Genomic DNA, 21,187 nt, shown 5'->3' on the forward strand with positions numbered 1-21,187 from the left:
ATTTCTGAAAATTTTAATTCCCTGATGTTAAAAATCAAAACAATTCTCATCCAATGGATAGACTTGGATCCTTCGACCCATGGAAAATAAAAAGAGAAATCAATTGCCATGTTTATACTAATAAAAACAAATTCCCGGTGATTTTACAGACATAGCCATGTAATTTTTTTGCAGTAGTACAAAATAGCGTGCCATGGTTGCCTTCCGAGAGAGAGAATACACACATATATATATATATGAAGAAGGCTATGAAGGGGAACCTTCTGCCCTGGACTTTGACAAGTGGACTTAATTTTCTAATGAAGGGAAAATGGGGCAGATTGTTCTTTCTGTGGGTAATCATCCCTCTCCAAGGTTGGGCTTGAGCTAAGCTGATAAAGGAACAGAAGTGATGACTTATGGGGCCACACAAGACTAGGGTAAAATGGGGTTGGGAGTTTGATTCTGTGGGTGGTGGGAACCCACTCTTAGCAAGTTACATGAACCAGGGCTTCACATTAAGCCAGGATCCGGTATATTGGTTTGGGCATGACATACAAGCCTAGCAGTTGTGTTTCTGTGATTCAGTGTGTTCTGTGAACTCAGCCCCTGAAAACACCTGGGATATCCAACTTTACATACCTGATACCTGTTGTGAACCCCATCACAGAGTGTGTGCTCTTTAACCCCAGGTATATAATCTGAGACACAGGACCAGATACAACTCTGAAAGCCTTTGGTGTAGATCTCAGAGGCCCCTTAAATTACGATCAAAAGAACATCAGTTCAGAGAGCAATTAGATTAAACTATACTGAACATTCATTTGCAATGTAATCAAATGGATTTTTTCTCCTGGCCTGCCATGAAAGAGCTGTGCATCTCTGCCACATGTGCGGGGGGGAACCGTCCAGAGTACCCCAAAGGACACAGGTGGGACACTTGGCCAGAGTCACCCCAAGAAAAGGGTGAGAGTGGCATCTCCAGCTCATCCAGTACATCAGCCTCACAGCCTTTTTAGGCCTCCAAAGCTGGCAGCTAGTCTATGCCAAAGGACTTACTGTAAATCTTGGCAAAGCTTTATCTGTTAATATTGCCATGATTTATAAACACCAATATCTGAGTTTACACACGATTCATAAGCCAGAATTAAACCAACTGCATCATGCCTTGGCTAAAATTAACCAGATCAGGGCTGCACATCTCCAGATGGCCACTAGATGGCAGGAACAGATTCAGAAACCTCTGACTCCTTTGCTGCCCCCTGCTGCTGTCCAGAGGCAGTCCAGATTTGGTAGGCCTAAGCTTTGCAACAGAACCAGCCCAGTTCTAGAAAACCCTGCCTGAGCGCTGTCCAGTCAGTCCTGAGGAGGGCAGGATGACACAAGCAACTCTGGGCCATTTGCTAGCCCAGGAGAGGGAGCGGAAGTCGCTCCTTCCCAGAATAGTGGCCCCAGTGACTGCCAATGGCCCCATAGACCCCCACACTGAGGTGAGTTATAAGGCTGAGTCCAGCCTGCAAACCACCATTCTGCCCTATAATGGTTTGTTTCCAGGTTGCTAAAGGTCCAGAAACTGCATGCTTCCCCATTACCAGTGCTCACTGGGTCGTAGGAAGGACCTAGGAAAGAATACCAGAAGGTCCTTGTCTTAATGTGCCCTGGGATATGTTGCTTTGCTGAGGGTTTAGTTGCTGGAATTGTTACAAGTCCATCCATCTCTCTCAGCCTAATAAACCTTGTCAAAAAGAACTTGGGGAGAATAATTTGGTTTGTCGCTGTTCAGTCGACCCTCCGTGGCCCCATGGACCGCAGCACGCCAGGCCTTCCTGTCCTCCACTGTCTCCTGAAGTTTACTCAAAAACCAATCATTTGGTTTAGGCAGCTGCAAAAGCCAGGTGGCAGTTGTGGCTAGGAGGGCTTTGCACAACTTTGGTTGTGTGCCAGTTGCACCCAACCCTGAACAAGGAGCCCCTACACTCAGTCACTGGCCACCTCCCGTGTGGATTACTGTAATGCGCTCTACATGGGGCTGCCCTTGAAAAGCATCCAGAAGCTTCAGCCAGTGCAGCATGGGCAGTTATGGGCGCACCTAGATCAGCGCATGTCCCACTTCTGCTCCATGAGCTGCGTTAGCTACCAGTTTGCTTCTGGGTCCAATTCAAGGTGCTGGTGATAACTTATGAAGCCCTACATAGCATGGGGCCAGGGTATTTGAGGGACCGCCTCTCCCCAGTCACATCTATCCGTCCCATGTTGAGGGCCCCATCGACGAAGGAGTATCATCTGACGGGGCCCAGGAGGAAAGCCTTTTCTGCCACGGCACCCACCCTCTGGAAAATCATTCCCCTGGCGGTCAGATTGGTCCTGACCTTATTGGCCTTCTGGAAGGGTCTGAAGACGTGGCTTTTCCAGCTGGCCTGGGGATCCTGTGACCTTGGTGGAGAGTCTGCAAAGTGGTTTTATTGTCTTCAATGTTTTTAATGAATTTTGCCGTTATTTTAGGGGTGCGTTTGTATTGTTTTCTGGATTTCTCACTTTGTAAGCCGTGCAGAATCACGGCAGCGAGATGTGGGGGGCAGGGGGAGAACCATATAAGTTTGATAAAAAAAAAAATAAGTACACAATATCAGTCCAGGGGAGCTACACTGAGGAACTGTGAGGGAAAAAGCCAGAGTGAATCACGGTTAGGGTTAGGGGCATTTGTGGATAAGATGCCTCACGTTTGCTGTGGGTAGGGGGCCAAGCTGGAGAGAGTCCGAGGAATTACAGCGGCAACAAGTTGTGATGGACCTGAGATGCGTTCGAATCCATGGATCTCCAGGGAGAGTAACAGTGGAAAAGGCGATGCACGTTCTTGTGGCTGGACTACTGCGCATCACTCTGCATGGGGCTGCCCTTGGAGACCGCCGGGAAACTTCAGCTGGTGCAGCTGCTGTTGGAAATAATATCAATAGGTGAGAAATAATATGAATCATAAAATAATATCAATAGCTGGGAAAGAATATTAATAGCTAGGAAATGGTATCAATAATAAAATAATGTCAATAGCTATAATGCTGTAGTTTGATGCATCATTGGTTCTTTTTCAAAAGAAGATTAAAAAGAAGATATCCTTAGGACGGATTAAACCTGACATCTTGATTTGCCAGAAAAGTTTTTTAAAAATGCAACAGAATTTGCCAAAGGTCTGGATGAGCCTGCCAGAAAATCTGTGCTTAAAAAAAATCTATTTATTTTGTTTTTGTTTTGAAGTTCCTTCCTCTTTAGGCTCGAGCACTCAGGGAACGCATGCCGTAGTTATTGCGACAGCACTCTTAGTATGCTCAGAGTCAAACCAGACTACCGCCCCTCCACCCCGGCAGCGGCACAGGATTGCAAGCCCGATCCAACTTCGGCTGTTTCCGCCTCCACCTGCCGGAGGGAGCCGAACTTCCCTACCGGGTTGAAATTGCCCGGGTATGAAAATGCTCCAAAGGCTTTTATTGCCGAGAGCAGAAAACGTGAACACAAGGGGCACTTCCGGGCTTCGTTTGAACGCCGCCTAGAGAGACTAGGCGGAAGAGCCGCTCTGGCCCGAAGCTCTTTGGCCACGCATATTCGGTTGGAAACGGAAGTAGCTGTTGAGACATTTAAATGGCAAAAGGTGAGACAAGTCTCCATAGAGATAAGAGACATAGTGTCTACGGTCGGAATCCCGAACTTCCAAGTCCACTGTTTACGCTTGACTCTTCCGGTGGCCTGTCCTCAGAAAAGAAGCTCAACTCGCTGTGGCTTTCTTAATGAGCCACTCAGGCTCTGTCACACGTTGGCTTCGTTCGCATGACTACCAAGCCACAATCTTAGCCAACCACACTTCAACTCATTTCATGAGACCCCGTTGGCCATGCTGATTGGGGCTGCGGGGAGTCGTAGTTCAGCAACACCTGGACAGCCCCTGGAGCGTCTGACAGTGTGCCACGGGATGGAGGAGGACGCAGCCAGCGACCTGAAGCTCTCGCCTCCCTCCCATGTCACACGCTGCCGCTTTCTTTCGTGTCGAATTCGTTCCAAGGAGTAGTCTATGAGGAACGACTCTGAGGTTCATAGCTCTACGTGCACCTCCTGCGAAGAGGCAGAAATGGCCAGCTTGCGTGATGATGTCACACGCAAGGGGCGAACGTGACACGTCAACGCTGCCGCTGGAGCCGGATGTTGCAAGATGGCGGCGGCGGCGGCGGCGGCTGGGGCTGCTGCTGTGGTTGTGGCGACGGAAGGAAGCGGCGCCGGCGGTTGCGCATGCTGAGGGAGCCGCAGCAGGTGACCGCCGGGTTTAGAAGCGTCGGAGACCCTGGGCCCGGCTGCGGAGGGCGGGGGCTGATGAGGCGGCAGGAGGGTAGGAATGCAGCCTCCCTGTTCAGGAGAAGTCTACCTCGTTGGTAGACTTTGGGCAACGTCGGTCATCGTGGATGGTTCCTGGGCTCCTCCCTGACCGGGGAGGATCCTTCCCCGTTGCGGGGCGAGGTGGGGGGCAAAGGTAGCCGGGCGAGGAAGAGGGAGAGGCGCCCACGGCTCGAGCTGCCACGTCTCCTCCCGGCTGTTCCTCTTTTGCCAGAGGCGATTTTGAGACCCCCCCTCCCCCTCTCAAGGAGAGAGTTGGCCCCTGTTCGCTTTCTATTAACCTGGTTCTTGCTAGAGCATCCCTGGTCCAAAATGATGCCTTTGGGATCCAAAGATGGCACAGAAACACAATCCGCAACGGGTTGTGACACAGCAGCGGGTGCCCCTCGGGTTACAAGAAAAGAGGAAGGTGGTTTAAAGTTGGCTTACTTGCTTGAGCAAACAAAACCGATGGCCGCCTTTGGCCGCCCCCCTTTCCCAGGGGGTCCAGCCGATGCTCCCTCCCCTCAGGCGCCCACCCTTACGGAAGTATGATTGCTGGGAAGGGATTCAGAACCAGACGTGCCTGTGTGTTTTAGTCCCTGAGCACGATCCACAGGCTCTATGCAACGTGCACTGTGTCAGGCACCAGGGTACCTGGGTTTTAGCCTTGGCAGCCTGGCCTAGGCCAAAAGTTGGGTAGTTTTTCCTGATGCCTCATCTCCACGCGTCAGGCCGTGGAGCAGTCATTCAAGCAGTTATTCTTGAATACAGGGTAAGAACACGCGGAGGGTCATCCAGGCCAGACCCAGGCTCTGTCTTAATCCTGCAGTCCGAAGGATGCATGTAGGTGGACTTAGACAACTGCAAAAATAATTGTCAGTGGGAGGGGAATGAGACCAGAAGAGGACTTGAGGTGATACAAACACTTGGAGAGGTTTGGGAATCTGGGACTAAGTCACATTTGGAAGGCTTGTGCAATCCTGTAATGAAATACAGCCGTGGATTCTGAAATAGCAGGATGTTCGAGTAGAGCACGCTCCTCTTGGCCTTCCTCTCCTTAAGTTAATGTTCTCCAAAATCAGTTGATTGGCTTAGCAATTAGATTTCCTTGGTGAATGGAGGTGCATTATATTATGTTCATGTAAGAGTTTCGGTTGTCGGTCTTGTTTGAGACAGAAACCACACTTGGCAACTGAGAAGAGCTGCTCTTGTTCAGGCTGAATGAGCTTGGATGAGTTGCTGAAGCAGTGTTTCTAAAAACTGCTATCTTTGCCACCATGGGGGTCTCTTACAATGGCCTGACTCTGAATCTTTTGCTTTAGATTGTGAACCTAGGATTTCTTTTCTTTTTCTTTTTTTTTTTTAATCTGTTCAGTCGTGTCCAATTCTCAGAAACTGCCTGGACCAGTCCCTGCAGTTTTCTTGGCAAGGTTTTTCAAAAGTGGTTTGCCATTACCTCCTTCCTAGGGCTGGGAGAGAGTGGCTGGCCCAAGGTCACCCAGCTGGCTTTGTGCTCACGGCCTCCCGGTTTCTATCCTGGTGCCTTAACCACTACACCAAACTGGCTCTCTTTTTTAAATTACATGACGCCTAATACTGAAAGTTCCTTATAAATAATGTAACAATCGCTTCTCTGCCCTCTTGTAATCAGCTTGTTAGACCTGTTCCTGCCATTTGGGGCAGAAGAGGGAATAAGGCTGTCTTCTTATTAACTTTTTAAAAGCCTTTATAACCACCAGCAATAAAATAATTATCAATAATTTCTAATAAAGAGCTTTAATAAAAAAGATTAAGAAGTAAGTTGGGAGCTCCCTTTAAAAGGGAGCATCATTCGGATAGCAAAAGTAACATTTTGAAAAGGCCCAGTTGGTGGAATTAGATAGAAATCAGAGTTCCCATAACCCAAATCTTAACTGTTTGGAGTTTAAGTTGGGAAACAAATTAGCAGTTGCTGGGATGATCTCTCTCAGAGAGAGAGTTGTGTGACCCACCTATTTTGTGTGGCAGTTATTCAGATATTTGAAAAGTCCTATCACATTCTGTTCAGTTTTCTTCCCCAGTGAATATATCCAGTTTTTTCAATCATCCCTTGAAGAACTTGCTTCCCATATGGCTGAGCACCTTTGTTGTTCTCCTGGCCTATTCCAATCCTGCTTCAAGTCAAGGAGCCAAGATTGCACACAGTGCTTGAGACAAGCTCTGTGTAGTGCGGAATAAAATGAATGTATTACTAGTACCTCTGACTTGGGGACCACGGTTTTATTAATGCAGCCTAAAACTGCATTAGCCATAGACTAGACTAGACTAGACTAGACTAGACTAGACTAGACTAGACTTTTATTGTCATTCCACTATACACTAAGGTGCACATTAAAATGAAATTTTGTTGCAGTTGGCTCACAAAAAATGATTACTATAATATATAATATATATTCTTAATCATTCCACTCCCCTAATCATTATCCCTAATAAATACCACGGTCCTACATACAACATATACCATAATGAAGTAAAAGAGGATTATTAAGAGTTCAGGGGTCTAATAGCCCAGGGGAGAAAACTCTTACCTAATCTAGCTGTTCTTAATTGACTCATGTTCAGTTTGTGATCAGCTATTAGCCCAGGCACTTTTTTGCAGCCTTCAGGATATTATTCCTCCCCCGCTGCTCTCATACAACATTGCTGCCTTTGATTTGTTTCCTTTCCTCCCAGCCTCACTCCAGTGCAAAACTTCATTTTTGCAAGTGTTTGTTTATAAAGCAGAATAAACATTTTCTGTGTCACATTTGATAAGGATTACTTCAATCTTTCATTCTAAGTCATAGGTAAAAGTATTGAGGAAAGGATGACATCCTATTGGGCTTCTCTTGAACTGCTTTTCCTGTTTTTGAGGAGCCGGTGACAAATTTCTGTGACTGAGCTTGTACATCGTATTAAACAAAAATGTGCTTTAATGTGATTTGTTGAGCTTGTTGCAGTGGTGGCATTCACACACCTTGCTGAGCCAAAGCATATCGCATTGTGGTGCGTGAACCTGATGTTTGAGTTCAGTTTTCCAGCCCATCCTGAAGCCCACTCATGTGCATGTTTCCTGTCCGAAATATCACAGCTTGGATAAGTAGAATGGACATAATGCATCTCAAATCTAAAACTAAAGATGAAATTAAAGTTGCATTGAATCTCTGTAGGCGGCTTCTGTGTTTAACGGTAGTTTTATTTTACTGCCTGAGGATTTTTTTAATATAAAATTAAAATAATGCATTGGAATGTATAGTATTAAACGGAAATTATTTAAAATACTTTTTTTTTTTAATCCATTCAATCGTATCCAGAAGACTGCCTGGACAAGTCCCTGCTGTTTTCTTGGCAAGGTTTTTCAGAAGTGGTTTGCCATTGCCTCCTTCCTAGGGCTCCGAAAGAGTGACTGGCCCAGGGTCACCAGCTGGCTTTGTGCTTAAGGCAGGACTAGAACTCACAGCCTCCAGGTTTCTAGCCTGATGCCTTAACCACTACACCAGACTGGCTCTCTAAAAAATAATTATAAACATTATAAAAAGTAAAACTGGTTTTCTCCAAATACAGCATCCAAACCATGCTCAGTGTGGTTTTCAGCATGAATTGGTCCCAGGGAAATATTTCAGGTTAGGATACTGACAAAGGTTTTTGGGTTTTTGAAAGGCATTCAAAATTAGCATGACCTACTGTTAAAGTTTTACTTACCAAATGTATTGGGAAGAAATAGTCTGCCTTTCAATCCCCACCCCCACTCCGGTGGCTGAGTCTGATGTAATGTGGAGGAAAAATCAGGCCTGCAACTCATTGAGGCCATTGGTCTCTACTAGAAAATACTGCAGCTTAAGTGAAAGTGCCGTTCCCTTGATCAAAAAGTATAGCACAAAAAGCATCTCTGAGCAAGACTTTCACAAAAAAATACAAATTATAGACATACTCTAAGGAAGCAAAATAAGATCGTTCAGGTGCCTGAATCCCTTCTGGGCCTAGAATTTAAGATTAGAAAGTCAAGATAGAAGCCTTGCTTCTGACTCTTGGTACTAGCTTTGTCCATTATCGCTGTTATTGTTTCATTAACTGAAAACAGAGGCCGTGTTGTGCTGAAGAAGGAAATGCCGGGTGTAAAATGCAGCCCTAAGAAGAGAATAGGAAATTTCTGCTAAGTCTGCCGGTATACTTAGCATATTCAAATTGTGTTTTATAAACCGTATGTAGTTCACAATTTTTTCCCAAAGATGGTTATTTCTTTTCCAGCAATGTTTGGTTTATATTCCTTATGGAATGGCAAGCGTGTACAAGTAGTCCTCGACTTACCACGGCAATTGGGACCAGAATTTCCATCACTGAATGATGCGGTCGTAAAGCGTGACCGCATCACTTAGTGACAGCAATCCCTGCAGTCCAGGTTGCCATCATTAACTGAATCCCACGGTCATTAGGTGAGGCAGCTTCCTGCCAGCTACCCACAACCAAAGTCAGTGGGGAAGCCGGCAGGAAGCTGCAAGTCCCAGGCTGAAAGGCAAGTAAGTGGCTGCTGCTGGGTGGGGGAGGGAGCGAGGGGGTGCACAAGAGATGCCACGTGGGTTGGGTACGAGGGAGGCGCAATGAGAGTTGGGGTGTGTGCAGGTGGCTGGTGCGGTGTGAGCACAGCAGGGCTGGGGGAGGGCATGTTGGTGGGGGAGACTCACCCCAGAGACTTGCGACCTTCCCTGCCGGCTTCCCCATTAACTTTCTGGGGAAGCTGCCTGGGAAAATTGCAAATGGCAATTGCGTGATCACGGGAGTGCTGGGATGGCCTGGTCGTAACCATTCATTCAGCGCGGTCGTAACTTCGAATGGTCACTGAATGAATGGTTGTAGGTCGAGGAGTACCTGTGATTCACGTGTGTTTTTTCTTCACTCCAGCTTGGGTGTATGAAGACACGCCAGCCCCACTGCATCTGCTGGTCCTCCTCAGGTGACAAGTGACTTGGCTCCACTTTTGTCATGCAGCCCCCTCCGCAGACAGCCCCCATGGGGGTCGGAGGCCCTCCTCCTCTCGCTCCCCCCTGGAATATGCATTGGCGAAATGGCCCATACGGCAGGCGAGCGAACGCACCCACCTCTGCGGCAGCGGCGGCTGGGCCTGTGCAGCCGGTGACAGACCCCTTTGCCTTTGGCAAGCAAGCCCCACAGGCTTCCCCACTGAGCAGTGCACCCAAGGGAGATCCAGCCCTTGCACACGGCTCTTCCCCAGTGGCTTTTCCTTCACCTGCTGTTCCCCTTCCTCTTCATCTGTCCTCCTGGGACACTTCTCACGGACCGACTCCGTCCTCAGCCTCAGCCTCTCAGCCGGGAGCCAGCAGCACCTTTTCCATTCCAACAGCCTCCTCGTCATCTTTCCCCGAAGGGGTGACCAACAGCACTGAAATGCATCAAAACGTAGAGCACAGCCCTCGCCACACGGCGGAACAGCCTCGGTCCATGAGAATCTCCCTTGAAAATTCTGTCCTGGACAGGCCGTCAGGGGGGCCTGATGTGAGTAGGAATCCAGGCCACCCCGGTGCGGTCCCCGTGCCATTGCCTGCCTTCTCCCACCTTCAGTGGATGTCTCCCCAAAGCCCTGCTTATTTGCCTTACCCAGAGCCTCTGTCCCGAAACGCCTTTGGTAGTGCTGCGCATTCCAGTGTCGCTGTTTCCCAGTCGGGCCCCCAGGTGGATCCCCACCCAGCTCCTCCTCAGCAGCCTGTGCTCCCCAGTGCCACCCAGGCACCCCTGGCACTTGCCGAGGCATCCAGCATGACCCTCCCTCCCAGCGGTGCTTGGCAGAACCCAGGGGGCACAAGTCCTTGGGCTGGCCAGCTCCCCCAAGAACACTTTTACTTGCAGCCCCTGGAAGTGACTTATCCCTCGGGCCACCCCACTTCTCAGGAAAACAGCCCCTCCGGCCATGCCCGAGGGGTGACTGAGGCAGGAAGTGGGCCGTGCCCATCCGAGGCAGATTCAGGGACAATTTCAATGTTCTTCAAGGGAGATGAAGCCGAGAACGAAGAAATACTTTCATCAGAAAAAAATGACCAGGCTGCCAAAGCAGATGTGGACGCTTTCCAGCAGACTATGGGACACACCTACTACCAGCCTTTGCACGCCCACCAAGCACCCCCGGCTCATTTTTCGCCAGCCCAGGCAAATGCAGCCGTGGCAGCAGAGGCAGCACCAAAGGACGTGGACGCCCAGCGATTCTTTAGAGCGGCAGCCACTCAGCAGGCTGGTGAGAAGGCGCCCTTCCTCAGTGAGGACAGAGCCAGCCTCGTTCAACAGCAAGCAGGAAGCCATTCTGCCAGCGTGGCGTATGAAAGCGTTGAAAACCAGGAGTGCGTTCAGAATCAGGAAGTTTTGCCGAGGGAGCCATCGTCTCAGAACCGCTCATCCCCGGGGGCAGCTTCGGATTCCAGCCGGTATGCCTCTCTGGCCCCGCTGCTTCCGAAGAGCCACGTCGGGAGCCATATGGAAGGAGGGCCCAACATAGAGGCCCCCAGCGCGTTCCCACGGCCCGTCCGGCCCGACAGCGTCTCCTCTAACTATAGCAACCTGAGCCACCGGAGCGCGCCCAGCGCTGCCCGGCCTCAGGAGCTGGGGACGTTCATCCAGCAGGAAAGCGGGAGGCCCGAACAAGAGGCTTCTCGGGGCTTTTTCAAGCAGATCGACTCCTCTCCACTGGGGACAGATGTGTGGGAGCAGGAGCCCGGCCAGAATTACCGCAGCCCCCTCTCCCTAGCACCAACACCCAGCCCCCCAAAGCCCACGGGAGTGTTTCAGACCAGTGCCAACAGCTCCTTTGAGCCAGTGAGGGCCCACAGCCTGGGCGTGAAGCCTGCGGAGGCCGATCAGGCGAAGATGGTGGCCGAGCTGAGAGGGGATCATCCAAACCGAAGGAGTACTGAAAGGAGCCCTGCGGTCTCTGTGGCCTCCCCAGGGAATCTTGAGCAGCCTCCTGACAACCTGGAAATGCTCTTCCTGCCCCCGCCCCACCCACTGCCTCTCCCCCTCGTGGGCAGCAGCGGAAGCCCCCGGCAGCCTGCCAGCGGGCCAGGGGTGGGGCAGGGACCCCTGGCGCCTGAGAAGAGGCCGACCACCAGAGCTCAGGGAATGGCGAAGAAGTGCGAGAGCCCGGCCACAACCCTTTGGGCGCACAACGAGTTGCCCAGTTTTGGGAGCAACGTGCTCCTTGCCCCAGCCGCTCCTGCGGTGCACGTCCCGGCCAAGCAGCCCACACAGGTGGTTCAGCCCCCGGAGGAAGCGTTGCTAAGGAAGCCAGGTTCCCAGGCTGGAAGCCTCCCGTCTGAAAATTTGGAAAACCCTCCCAAGCTGGGGGACGAAGACGCCCTTTGCTCTCAGGGAAGTTTGGGTTATGCCAGCCTCCTTTCCTCTCCCCCGACAGAGACGCTGCAGAACCAGCCCATCTTGCTTGCCCAGCCCAGTCAGCTGGGCCAGCCTGAGAAGAGCCATTCAGCAAAGGACCCGGGGGCTGGTGGGAAACCTTTGCTGGGGAAGAACAGCAGCTGCAGCTTGTCTGGTGAAAACACACCTGGTGTTTTAGTTCACCCAAATACCAGTTTCTTCCACAGCCCACTTAGCACCGCTGAAACCGCTGCCCCCAAATCACTGATTCAGCCCGTTTCTCACGTCCCGCTCACCTTGGCTGCAGAAGGCCCGCAGCTCCCCGCTGCAGAAGGGCTGCCTTTGGAAAGCAGCAGCAAGCCTCAGGCCAGCGTTCCTCTCTCCCACGTAGGTGCTGCGATTCCCACCGTCGGGTCCAACAGCAGCCTTCCCGGTCGGTCTCAGAACGCTTCAAATAGCCAAGAGTTTTCCAAAGCTCTGGGTTTTGCAGGAGCAAAGTCTCAGGAGCAAAGCAGGGCAGGAGTTGGTCCTCAAGGGCTCAGCCAGTCACTTTTGGGCAGCCAGATGCTTCCTCTGCCCCACGGACTTGCTGGCCCTGGGGAGCCCTGGGCTCGTGGCCCGCAGCAGTTCTATCAGCAGGTAACAAAGGACGTGGAGCCCGTGGAGCCCTCAGATCAAGGCATGCCCTTGGAGCTGGCAGTGCCAGCCGCCGCCGCTGCAGCCTCACCACCACCAGCTTCTCGGCACTCTTCCGTTCCTCTCAACCTCCAGGTGCCTCCTGGAAACAATCCTGCTCAGGTGCTGAGTCCGAAGCCTTGCCCCAGCGGTCCCTTGGAAGGGAGTTCGGCCCTGCCTCTGGCCGGCCATCCTCAGGCGAGCGCTGACTTCAGGCAGAGTCCTGGCATCACCCCAGGTGTCGGCCCTCCTCCTGGGTCAACCGCCGTGAGTGGTGGCCAGCCCGCTCGCCCCCCTTCGCGCCACGAGGAGCAGTACCCGTCGTCTTCGCAGAACCCCCAGAACGCCTATGGCCCGCCGCCCGACTCCTACTACTACTACCGGCACCCGTACAACAGCTACCCCTACCCTCCAGTGGATCCTAGGGCTGCTCACCTTTACTACCAGGTAGAGCAAAATGTGCTCTGTCCCATTCAGCCATTTTCCTGGAGGACACCCTCAGTTGGGACTATAGGTGGGATCCTGGGTGGCGTGGACAGAAATCTGTGGACGCTCTGCGCACATACACATCCAGTGGGATTTGTGCAGCGGAAACCCTTCCTACCTGGAGCAATTGTAGATGCCATTTTGCGGACTAGGGATTTTTACTAAAGGCCAGAATTATTGGTGAGAGAGGAGGAAGCCTTCCTTTTTCCGCAGCCGCCTCTAATATGGCCTCCAGAGGTGTCAGACGGCGATAATCCAACCCACCCAGAGGGCAGATGATGGAGGAAACCTGGTTCTCAAAAAAACCAGAGAATTTCAGTCCTGCGCCGCCTTTGCATCTGAAATGCTTGAAGGGGCCTGAAATCGTATTTGCCTTTTGGCAGCTGGGATCAGCAGCCAGCTTACAATAATTTAAATTTTGCGGTTTCCTCTATTCAGTTTCATCTGGTTATTTTCTGCCCACTTCTGTAACTGTTGAGGTCACCTAGAATTTTGCTTTTGTCTTCTTCTCTGACCCTTCCCAAACCTCGTTAGTTACCTTGGAATCGCATCAGCTGGGAAAGGAGGGTGACCGAGGTTTGGCTAGGCTCTTGAGCATGCTCCTGAGTAATATAGCACTTCTGTTTTTCTTGGAGGATGTATACGGCCAGTACAACCCTTCTTACGGCCAGTACGACAACACAGCTGCCTATCGAGACACTGGGAATTACTGGTACCCGGAGCCCGAGCGCCCCAGTTCAAGAGCGAGCCACAGTTCAGAGAGGCCGCCCTCAAGGTATGCCAATTTCCAGTGGCGACATGCGCACATTCTTTCCCCAAGGTATTTTGCAAAAGAGAGGGAGGAACCGTGAGTGCTAACGTAAACGTTTTTATTTGGCCCACTGTGGAAAATGTACTCCTTTTTCCAGGACCGGCCACTTAGTTCACAGACATTCGAGAAGAGCCCTCGAAAAAGGAATATATTTTCCGAAACCTGGGCCAAATAAAAACGCTTTCACCGGCCTTCGGGGTTCCTCCCTTTCTCTTAAGTCGCATCAGTGGTTGCCCCCCTCTTTCATCAGAGGGATCTTACCAATTTTCTGGTAGATCTGCTTAAATTTTGCCTGCCTGACATATTGCTGGCTGCTTTTCTCCTTGCGTGCAGTGGTGTATGGTTAGTTCCTCTTCAGTTGTGGAATTCCTTGTGAAGTGTGATTACAGGGCTCCTCAACCTTGGCAACTCTAAGCTGTGCGGACTTCACACTAATTAGTTAATTCTGGGAATTGAAGTCCACACAGGTTAGAGTTGCCAAAGTTGAGGAGCCCTGCTTTAGAAGACTACGAGAAAGGGCTGGATGCTAAATATGGTAGTCTTTCTCCTTCGGGCTGAAATTTTGAATACAAGCTACCTAAAAGTTAGCCCTAGCAAGCATGAGATCTATGTTTGATTGATTGCCTTTATATCCTACCTTTTCTCCAAGATCCAAAGAGGTGTCCATAAGGTCTGAATACAAGTTCCCTTGGTCCTTGTCAGGCACCCTAAATTACATTGCATTGGTTCTCTATAAGTTGCTGCTGGACCTTTCCAGAATCTATCACCTTCTGTTTCAAATTTTGCCCCTGAGGAAGAATTGCAGAAGATACACACGGCTCACACAAATTCCTGATCCCTGGGAAGAAAATAACAGAAGGGGGGGGGGGAGTCTGACATTTCTCAAGAGACAACTAGCTGGTGCGTTTCAGCTGTAAGATGCCCCAATGTACTTTTCAGTGGCGCTAAACATCTGTTTGGGTTGCTGGCTTTATGACTTCAGAATTTAAATCTTAATCTGTTCTCTTGTTTTTTTTCTTTCCCCCAGACAAGGTTATCCTGATGATTGTTACAACACCAAAAGTGGATGGAATGGCTACTATGGAGACTATTACACAAATCCGTATGATAATGGAGGTAGGGGTTATGCTCTCCAACAAAATATGCCAATTTTAATATATGAAACTTCGATAGTAGAAGTAGCATGGTATTTTCTCCTTCTCTCATCTCCTTAAAGGCTATTTAAAGACATTAAAAGATTGAGCAAGTCATTTCGGGGACAAAGACAACACGTGTTCACAGATAAAAAGATGCCGGTTAACTCTTGGCCACCCTGATTTAAATCCTGCCGACCGAGAGGAGATACAGGCTAGCTGTTTTCCGTTTTGAACTAGCCATATTTTAAAGCTGTGAGACAGTCTGAGGAACCCGTGGCTGAACCTTGCTCAATTAAGGACTCCAAGCATCTGTTACTACTGATCATTCCAAGGGTGTCTGGGAGTTGTAGTTCAGCAGGATCTTGAGGATCACATGTTCCCCTCCTCTCCCAGAAGACAGGACTCTGAACCCCATAGATGCAGAGTGACACTTCTCCACACCAGGGGAACAACCAAGCCTGGCATCTTTACTAAGGCTTCACACCCCGGTCATCCGCAGGGAAGTCAAGATGGTGATTGTGACTGAACAACTAAAACATGATGCACGTAAAAAGAGGTGGGGCTTCAATCACAGTTGTGGTCACTTTCTTGACATTTTTTACCCTCCTGGCCAACCCCCTGCCTCACACTTAATGTTGTGAAGACGTATTTAAATAATAAAATGAGGTAATTGCACAGGTGTGGGAACAAAGACTAACAGATCAAAACAGTTGTGAGGAGTTTAATTCTTAATCCTGCAGCAGACTTCTCAAAATTAACAGCAGTGGGAATTACCAGAATTAAGTTCCAATACCTCTGGAGGGTGTGAGATTTAGGAAGGATAAGATCAGTTTGTGCTGCCATTTATCTTACTCAGCATGTTTTAGTACTGTTGGAAAAATGAAACAATTAAAAGAAATGCTGACTTTGTTTTAAAACTCTTGGGTTGTAACTTCTGTACATTTATTTGGGAGGAAATCCAGTTGAACTCTTTTGAGTCCCTTGTTTGTCAGAGGTGGAAGATGGTATAAACACTCTAATAAATAGTTTATTGGAACCTATTTCCAGGGACACATTTATTTGGGTAAAAATCAGTTCACCTGAGAGAGAGAGAGCCAGTTTGGTCTAGCAGTGAAGGTGCTGGGCTAGAAACTAGGAGTCCGTGAGTTCTAGTCCCGCCTTAGGCATGAAAGCCGGCTGGGTGACCTTGGGCCAGTCACTCCTTCTCAGCCCAAGAGCCAATCAGGCGTAGTAGGAGAGTTCTAGTCCTGCCTGAGGCATGAAAGCCGGCTGAGAAACCTTGGGCCAGTCCCTCTCAGCCCAAGAGCCAATCAGGCGTAGTAGGAGAGTTCTAGTCCCGCCTGAGGCATGAAAGCCGTCTGGGAGACCTTGGGCCAGTCACTCCCTCTCAGCTCAACTCGGTGCAATGGAGACCAGCCTCCTCATGGTGCACCCCAGGCAATGTGACTTGTCACGGCTAAATGGTCTACACATCTGGCTGCTGGACCTCACAAGGATTTCCCAGCAAGAAAAAGCAGCATGAACACCGAACTGCTATGCCATACAATTTAAAAAAAAAAGTTCACCTGAAATGTTTAGTTTTTCAGCTAAAGAAAGGGAGACTCTAGGAACTTAAGATCTATATGTAACACTGACCTTGTTAGTCTTCAGATATTACTCTCTATGTAGCCAAAATGGTCTCTTGGATCCCTTGAATCTACAGCTTTATCACACATGGGCTGGATTCACACATCCTGCCGAAGTTACAAGGTGGTTGGGTTTGCTTAGCGTAATATGTGCATTATGTGGTTTATAAACCTTTTGGGGCCGACGGGCACTTTAGGAATTGGAAAACACATTCAGCAAAAGTATGAAGTTGGCAGCTGGTGCTTTGCTTTGCCGAGATCAGCTTCGCCATGTTTTAATTCAACACTGGGAAGTTGATAGTTCTGTTTTAAAGATAGTTCTGTTGGGGCAGGTGGAGGAAAGAACCCGAGTGCCACATTGGAATCCCCATATTTGTAGCGTAGTGTTATGTGAAACACTAGCCAAAGGTGGTTTGCTCAACAAACTGTAGTGAAACCAAGGCTTAGCACACGGCTACACTACAGTAGGGTAAAATGGCTGGCAAATGCTGCATTCCAACAGATACCAAATGCTCATAGGGAGCAGGTGGTGGGTGCTGCTTTGGTAAGGACACAGAGCCTCTGTGATGACCGTTGTCCCACTCTTCTGTTTAAGATCGTTACCCATCAACTTACGATGCCAGGTTCCGAGATCCTCGGCTTTATGACCAGAGGTATTGGTACAACACGGACCCCAACCTTTACCCAAAGAGAGAACCCTATGCACATGGAAACAGGTTTGTGAATATTCGGTACCTCTGGGCTCCAAATTGATTTGGGAATGGTGACGTTGGTGGACAGGCCCAGTTGCCCCGAAAGAAATTCTGGGTCACATTTTGGGCACTGTGCTTGAGCAGAGCAAAGCAAACAGTATGAAAGACAGTTGGCAGACCAACTTTTCTCTGTCGAAGGCCTGGGCATGATTGCGACAGCAGGAGCAGCAGAGGTATTCCTTGCGGCCTCCCAGTCCTGCAGGAGAATAATTAGAATCTACTCTTCTCCTGGGTCGATGGCAGGTCTGGAAGTCTTCCAGCAGTCCTGTGGAATTCACGTTATTGTGGAAATCAAAAGTTAGAATAACGTGCTTCAGAAATGTAATGCTGAATAACCTCCAGGTTGTTGCATATGGCAACAGTCTATTGATGTTGTAAATTCCCCTTATTTTTCTTTTCTTTCTCCTCTTCAGCTATTTTTTAAAAAGAGAATCTGCAGCTCTGACAGTTGAGGGGTGGTGTTTCTGAATAGTCAGGTCTTCGTATTCGCAGGATCTGGGTTTTCACAGTGGCAGTTGCAAGATTTCTCATAATAAAATCTGACTGCTGTTCACTGCATTCACCCTGAATGATGGTGGGACAGGCATGTCTTCAGTCTCACAGCGAGCATCACTTGAGTAGGATGGCTTGTGACCTTTGTGTCATGTGTTTCTGTGTTAGGCTACTTCCACTTGACTTTAAGCATATGTGGAAGTGTTTAGGCATGTGTGGAAAACATCTCAGGCTGTTTGGGCAAAAGTACAGATTTTCACAATTTCACATTTTTGTGGGAAGTGTTGATGAGAATTTGGAGATCCAACTGTACACAGATTCTGAATACTTGTAATTTTGCTGAAAGGAGCATCTCAGCTAAATAATGGATGGGAGGAGGCATACATGAAAATCTGGTTTCCCTTTCATTCTCATTGTGGGTCAGCCAGGAATCATGATTTAAAAAAGAAAGTTGCTAAATGTGTCAACAACAAAAAACCTTGCCTTCTTTTTAGTGGCTTCCTAAAACTTAGTGTTAGCTCAAAATGACTGGTTCTTGTGGAATCTGCTGGCATGAGGCTGAGTCTGGTTTTATTCCTGCTGGTGGTATGAAAAGGGGAGGGACCAGCGCATGCTCCTGAGACACTACTCGTCTTCTTCAGAGTTTGTGTGCAAACCAGCATCTACCCCAAGTCACTGCTTGAGATGGTGTTCTTCCAAGTCCTCTTAGTTCTTAAGCATGACTTTTGCACTGAGGGCATGGGGTCTGCTTCACACAGGCAGTGTAAAATTAAGCCTCAATGCAGGTAGTCCTCTTGCCGGAAGCCGGCTGGGAAAGTCGCAAATGGTGATCATGTGACCATCGTAAATACATGCCGGTCGCCAAGTGCCTGAATTTTGGTCACATGACCATGGGGATGCTGCAATGGTCATAAGTGTGAGGACTAGTCATAAATCACTTTTTCCAGGGCCATCATAACTTCAAAGGGTCGCTAAATGAATGGTTGTAAGTCAAGGACTACTTGTACTGTTTTAATTGCTGGACTTCTTCGTGGGGCACAAGCCCTACTTTATAGCTTGTCTGACTTCCCTCCTGTGCATTTGGACTGGAAACAGTTAATCCAAGGAAGCACTCACTTTGAGGTCCGCCATGGAGGGCCCTGAAATGCCCGTGTTTTGAGACTTCATCTCAAACTTGTATCCATTAATTCCTTTGTGCAAACTAACATGGTTCTCCTCCTGCAGTGTCAGTTGTTTGGGTAACTGCTGTTAGACTCTTTGCCCGTGTGAGAAGTAACTCTTGTGCTGCTGTGTTCTTTCTCCCTCCCTGCAGTCATGACCGGTATGAAGATCATTGGCGATACGACCCTCGTTTTGTTAGCAGCTTTGATGAAGACTCGGAGCCGCGCAGGGATCCGTACGGGGATGACAGTGACTGGCGCAGTGTCCACAGTGAGCATTCGGGACACAGTCTGCGCAGCTCCCGCAGCCGCCAGAGCAGCTTCAGCTCCCGTTCCCAGCAAGTAAGGAGGCCTTGGACGCTCTGGACAGTCAGCCTGGAAGTGCTAAGGAGCCACGAGTCCAAATTCCACGTGGCCTCCTTCCTGTGGTGCCTGCTGTGCTAGCTGGGACATTTCCTCCCCTCCCCAATCATCTTGGGTTCATGGTTCTGTTGTGGGGTCAAATGTCCCAGTTGCTTATTGCCAGGAGAAGGGTCTCTTTAAGCAACTTCACCTGAGCTTCCTTTTGTGGCTCAGAGGTTCCCTTGAACTCTGAATTTGGACCCTTGGAAATTAAAGCACTCCCCTGTTTTCTTGAGTTATCTGAGATGGGATATATCTAGCCCAGTTCCTGATCAGAAGCTGTCCACACCAGCCCAATTTCCTCTAAATACATATGTTCAATTACAACTTGGGAATTCCGTGCCAGAGAAAGAGCTTTATATGCTGGTATGCTTTGGTTTCAGTTAGTGGGATAGGAATGAGGCCTCCCGGTCTGTGACATTGTAGAGTGTTCTTTGATAAAAGGTGCCTTCTGAACAGCACTGGAAGTCAAGAGCTGTTTGCAAATAATAGAGCATCTCTGTTGCCTTCTGTGTGTTGTTCTGGAGAACACCGCCTTGCAGGAGGCTGATTTGGTTGCCAAATACCGTTAAGACAGTTTACATGACAGATAACTGACAAGCAGGAGGATCTTTTTTCTGCATTCCATCTGGAGGCTATGAAGTTTGATCCAGCTGCCAAATCAGGACGTCTTCTGGCCTTGAGGTTCCACACAGCATCCAGACTGATGATGCTCCTGCATTGCCTGGCACCTGTGCTGCTGCTGTTTCCTCGACTCTTACATGTCCTTCTGTCTCTACTCTAGAGCCAGAGGTATCGAAGCAATCACGACTTGACAGTCACTGCCTATGATGCTGACCATCAGCCAGCCTCACTCGGTGTAGACTATTCCTCTGGGGTGTACTACGCCAACCAGACACCTTTGAACGATTATAATCACTTAGCCCAAAGTGCTTGGGCAGGTGTAGAACAAGGTATTTTTTGAAAATACTGTAGTAATCCTGGGGAGGGCTAGTATTTTTACTCAACTTTGCAGTTCACCTCCTAAAAGTTACATCACTATACCTGGTGTATTGGATGAATGTGGAATGGCTTTTCTCCGATTCTGGAAAAGCCTCCCATGGGTTCAGCATGCAGATGCCCCTAACAGTATCACATGCCTCTAGGGGATATGTGGGGAATTGTCCCCTGAATTCTCTCTTCCTCCTTGGGATTTGAAAAGAAATTCAGTTGGACAGTTTTGCTGAATTGTAATGAAACTCTTCTATCTTAGTTTCTCCAGTAAGAGATGAAAGCAAAAACATAAACATGCTGGGAATCCATGTTGGAATCGTGGTGAAGACGTGATGCTTCAGTAGCGAAGTTTGCTTTCTTGTCCTTCTAGGTCCCAGAGTTTGGGGAGGTTAACAGTAGGCCAACCAAAACTGCATGGTAATATTTCTGTCTACTTTTTAAAATTCTGCCTCTCTGTTTCTTTCTCGGCTGTAGTCCCTTCCAGACCTCTGACCCCTGAGAAATTTCCGGTACAACACATGTGTGCAAAATTTGGGCCTGGGGGTCACCTGATAAAAGTGCTACCCAACCTGCCCTCCGAAGGCCAGCCAGCCTTGGTCGAGATCCACAGCATGGAGGTGAGTGAGGAAAATGGGCCAGCTGATGCTGGGCTGCTTTTTCTGGCTCAGGCTTTGTCATTGCAAGGCAAAGGCGGTTGGATTTCACCCCAAGAGGTTTCCCAGCGAGTTGCACAGCCCAGAGCAAGTGCTTTCAACACCTGAAGCATTGAAACAGAGTGTTCTTGCTACTAGACTTGAAGAGCTGTCAGAGCCAAAACAGGGCAAGATTTTAGCGCCTTTAGTTCCTCCCCATGCATAGGAATTGCCACTTCCCTCTGGAAAGCCAAGACTCCTTCCTTCCATGCCTCACTTTTTAAATCAAACTC

At 49.1% G+C, this 21,187-nt stretch overlaps 1 protein-coding gene across 4 annotated transcripts in view; it reads left to right on the plus strand.

Moving 5' to 3' along the window:
* The first annotated feature begins 4,193 nt into the window (after positions 1-4,193).
* Positions 4,194-21,187, plus strand: part of SEC16A (SEC16 homolog A, endoplasmic reticulum export factor) — a 39,431-nt gene continuing 22,437 nt past the window's right edge. For 2 of the 4 annotated variants that reach the window (XM_063316209.1, XM_063316210.1), the window contains exons 1-8: positions 4,195-4,275; positions 9,256-12,852; positions 13,527-13,666; positions 14,730-14,818; positions 17,059-17,179; positions 19,020-19,209; positions 20,054-20,222; positions 20,737-20,879. In XM_063316209.1, the coding sequence (XP_063172279.1) occupies positions 9,337-12,852; positions 13,527-13,666; positions 14,730-14,818; positions 17,059-17,179; positions 19,020-19,209; positions 20,054-20,222; positions 20,737-20,879 (4,368 nt within the window). In that variant the 5' untranslated portion in view covers positions 4,195-4,275; positions 9,256-9,336. Of the gene's footprint in view, positions 4,276-9,203; positions 12,853-13,526; positions 13,667-14,729; positions 14,819-17,058; positions 17,180-19,019; positions 19,210-20,053; positions 20,223-20,736; positions 20,880-21,187 lie in introns of those variants that run through there. The other 2 variants (XM_063316206.1, XM_063316207.1) reach the window with 2 other exon arrangements.

The sequence above is a fragment of the Candoia aspera genome, chromosome 16 (genome assembly GCF_035149785.1).
Source record: "Candoia aspera isolate rCanAsp1 chromosome 16, rCanAsp1.hap2, whole genome shotgun sequence".
NCBI lineage: Eukaryota > Metazoa > Chordata > Lepidosauria > Squamata > Boidae > Candoia > Candoia aspera.